The 3,966-nt window shown below is 34.9% G+C and overlaps 1 protein-coding gene across 1 annotated transcript; it reads left to right on the top strand.

Moving 5' to 3' along the window:
* The first annotated feature begins 640 nt into the window (after positions 1-640).
* Positions 641-2,008, top strand: LOC116125178 (transcription factor MYB41). The gene is made up of 3 exons (XM_031410910.1): positions 641-800; positions 898-1,027; positions 1,114-2,008. Exons 1-3 carry the CDS (start codon positions 668-670, stop codon positions 1,916-1,918), a joined length of 1,068 nt encoding a protein of 355 aa, XP_031266770.1. The 5' UTR covers positions 641-667; the 3' UTR covers positions 1,919-2,008.
* The last annotated feature ends 1,958 nt before the right edge of the window (positions 2,009-3,966 follow it).

Raw genomic sequence — 3,966 nt, 5'->3', positions numbered from 1 at the left:
GATCAAATCAATCGCCAGATGAGGTGGCAATGATCAGTGGGTGACAGCTAATACGTATTGGAAAAGCAAGAATGTACTACAGGGCAACAATTGAAAATTGGAAAAAGATTTTTGATTGTGTCATCCTGCTCAAGGATTTGAGACACCCATCAAAAACAAAGGATTGAGCCAACACCATTGCATTTCGGGGTCATCCTCCAAGAATTTCTCAACTGGCTTATCACTCCTTGCCACTTCATTCAATTCCTTAGTCAAAACCAATTTAAAGTGATTTTTCTGTACATTTTTGTTTCATTTTCAAAACCCCTATCAAGGGTTTAAGATATTTTTGTTGGTTTGAATTTAATTAACAGAATTATATAAATATAAACAGTTTTCAAAGACGCAACTGAGAATGGCATAGTGATTACGTGATATTGATGAAACTGAGACACCAAATTGATTTTACTTTAACAATTGAAGGTAGAAAAGAGCGGCATTGTGTGTATAATTTTCTTCAAAACAAGACACGTTGCTCAAGAGGGCGGTACCGAATCCCATTGACTTGTTCACTTTTTCTCTGAGCTTGCTTGCTGTCTTTGCCTATTTAAAAACACACCAACCCATTTCACTCTTTGCTCCAAAACTTCATTGTAGAGTTTCTGAACTAATAATTATTTGATTGATTATGGGAAAGTCACTTGGTTCTGACAAAAATGGACTCAAGAAAGGTCCATGGACTGCTGAGGAAGATCAGAAACTTGTTGATTATATTCAGAATCATGGCCATGGCAAATGGAGAACCCTTCCCAAGAATGCCGGTATTGTTTTTATTATTACATTCATTTCTCAATTTTTTTTCCTCTTTTCTGGGTTTTGTTATAATACATTAATGGGTTGCTCATTTCTTTGTTATAGGGCTCAAAAGATGTGGAAAGAGTTGCAGGCTTCGGTGGACAAACTATTTGAGACCTGATATCAAGAGAGGGAAGTTTTCAGTCGAAGAAGAAGAAATCATTATACAATTGCATAAAGTTTTGGGAAACAAGTGAGTACATTCTATTTTTCATTCTTGTGGATAATTGTTTCATACTTTATGGTATAAAATTTCTCATGTTTTTTACTTTTTTTTAGGTGGTCTGCAATTGCTTCTCACTTACCAGGAAGAACTGATAACGAAATCAAGAACTATTGGAACACTCACATCAAAAAGAAACTTTTGAGAATGGGAATTGATCCAGTCACTCATAGCCCTCGCCTTGATCTTCTTGAACTATCTTCATTTCTTAGTTCAACTCTCTGCAATCCATCCCAAGTCAATGCTTCGAACTTTCTCGGTCTAGGACCCTTTTTCAATCCAGAGTTTCTGAATTTAGCCACCACCCTCTTATCTTGCCAAAACAGAGATCAGGAATTTAGCCCTCAAAATGTTCAAGGAAACCTCAACCAAATACAATCCTTTCACCAAAATCTGCTTCAGTGCCCTGTTCAAACCTTCACAAAGCCAGAAAGTGACTCAAGTCCTCAATTTCTGAATGAATCCCAACTCTTGCAAGCCAATTTGGAACAAATTTCTCAAGACCCCAATAGCTTTAGTTGGCAAAATTGTCCACCAAACTTTATTCAGGATAATTCAGAGTGTTTCAATATGCCAAAAGAATATACTCAAACACCAAACTATGGCTATCAGCACAGTTACAGTACTAGTCAATCCAACAGGATTGACCCTCTATCCCAAAACCAAGCAATTCTTTCCAACATTAATGGTGGCAAAATCCCAAATATGAGCTTTGGATCGCTTCTATCTACGCCTTCCTCTAGCTCGACTCAGTTGAATTCATCATCTACAACCTATGTCAATGGTAGCACTGAAGATGAGAGGGACAGTTACTGCAGCAACGTGTTGTTTGACAGCTTGGATGCCATTGGACTTTTGTAAAACAACATATGTCAAATTTGAGATTCAAACTTAATGTAACTGTACAATCTCTGTATTAACTTTTATGAGTATTTAGTAATTGAAAGAGAAGAAGAAGAAAACAAGCATCAAATTTGAATAATTAAAGCTGAAGTCATCAAGAGACTCTGTGCACAGATCTTATTAGCACCACAAAATGTAGGAAAAAAAGTATCACAAAGTTCTTCAAGCATCCCTTCAAAATCATCTGCAAAATTGTGCACTTACTTTTAAATAATCTCAATCTGAAGCCCCTAGAACATAGATCAACAAAAAAACTGAAAAAAAATTTCTGCATCTAGAAAATGAAACTTACTGAAAGAATACACATACTAAAACTGGGCCACTTCTCTGCGGCCTTGTTATATTATCAAGAAAAATTGAGTCACTAACAGCTTTATCATCATCTTCATTAGACCCTTGCTTGTCACCTTCCGCTCCTTTCATTTTCAAAGTTGCTTCAAACGGATAAGAATAGTATAGACCTGCAAAGTCTGGAGATGGCTCAATCACCTTTGAATCAAAGTTATAGAAGCTTGCCGAGATAAATCCGTTAGTTTGTACGAAACCACTTCCATATTTCATTTTGTCTAGAATCTTATCTATCATTATCGAAGTCCTAGAGTCTTTCCCTGAAGGAAGATCATTCATTCTTATCCCAACCATATCAAGAGCAGAACTATTTTGGATAATCTTGTCTACAATTTGACTGAAGTAGCTATAGTTAACTTGCTTAAGATGAATAAATCGGAAATTTTTCCAGTTGCACATTGCTTTCATGAGTCCTGTCCCTGTTATCTGCGAGGGTTCTGATAGAATTAATCTCTTCAACCCAGTTGTTCTACAACAAAGCAATAAGTAAAATAAGAGAGAGTCACAAAAGCAGCATAGTCTAATTAAAAAAAGACTACAATTGCTAACCTTTCAGCAATGTAAAGGAGATGGTCATCTGAAATTTCCATATCTCCAGGAATCTCAATGGTTTCAACAGACGATCTCCAATGCTCCAAATAAATTCCTCGCCCACCCTGGTCCTCAAATATGCTCTTTTAACAGTTTCATTGTTGATACATTAAGTTTTTGAAGAGGATGCTTAATGACACCCAAATCAAACGTACTTTCTGTCCAACATACGACCTGCCAACAGCCTAATTGCCATGACTGGCACACTCTGGTGACAATTTATTCAGTTCAGCAATAAGCAACTATAACAAACAATTTATCGATAACCTCCCCTGTAACTAATATTACATAGGAATTCATTCAATTAAAGAAAATCCCCATACTAATAAGTTTCATTACGAGATCGAATTTCAACCCAAACAGATTCGATTTTCGGGTGTTTTTTAAACCTAATTCCATGGTGGGTTTTCTTAATTAGGCAATTAGAGCAATGCTCAGGCTAAGTTGATTTCTACAGTAGTAATAAATTGGGAAGACGTATAGTACAAGGAAACGATGACAAACCAATTGCCTGGAGATTTATGATTTTTGTGAGTGATTAAAAGAAAATTAAATTATTAATTCCTTATTCAATCCAACGACCTCATATGAATATCACTTAAAAGACGAGTGTAAATTTTAAACTTAATATTAATAACCTTCCAAATATTCATATAAATATCATTAAAATAGTATCAGATTATACCTTTTATAAGTTATATATGGATATTTAATTTTTAAATAATTTAAGTTAAATTAATGTACTTTATTAATTATCTAGTTTAACGATTTGTTTGAGACTCTTGGATATATTATTTAAGAAATTTTGAATTTAAATTCTTATAACTATTAATAAGGGTTTGAATTTTCTAGGGTTTAACTTCTAAGGTTAGGTTTAAAAGGAATAGCTGGCCAGACACCCCATACCAAATATATGTATAATACGTGTCATATTCTAATTAGTGATGCACGTAACGTATCTTTCTTCCTTTCACGCAAATCAAGCGTGTATGTACAAACTGTAAATCTTCGTTCTCGTTCTCGAGAAAAACGGGGGGTTACTGTTTTATCAATTAGCTCTGTTTCTC

Source organism: Pistacia vera, unplaced genomic scaffold, assembly GCF_008641045.1.
Source record: "Pistacia vera cultivar Batoury unplaced genomic scaffold, PisVer_v2 Contig160, whole genome shotgun sequence".
Lineage (NCBI taxonomy): Eukaryota > Viridiplantae > Streptophyta > Magnoliopsida > Sapindales > Anacardiaceae > Pistacia > Pistacia vera.
This window is presented reverse-complemented; position numbering and strand designations above follow the sequence as displayed.

Coding starts and splice junctions, on each gene's coding strand:
- LOC116125178 (XM_031410910.1), top strand. CDS start 668: ATGGGAAAGTCACTTGGTTCTGACAAAAATGGACTCAAGAAAGGTCCA. Junction 801..897: donor AACCCTTCCCAAGAATGCCG/GTATTGTTTTTA, acceptor TCTTTGTTATAG/GGCTCAAAAGATGTGGAAAG. Junction 1,028..1,113: donor CATAAAGTTTTGGGAAACAA/GTGAGTACATTC, acceptor ACTTTTTTTTAG/GTGGTCTGCAATTGCTTCTC.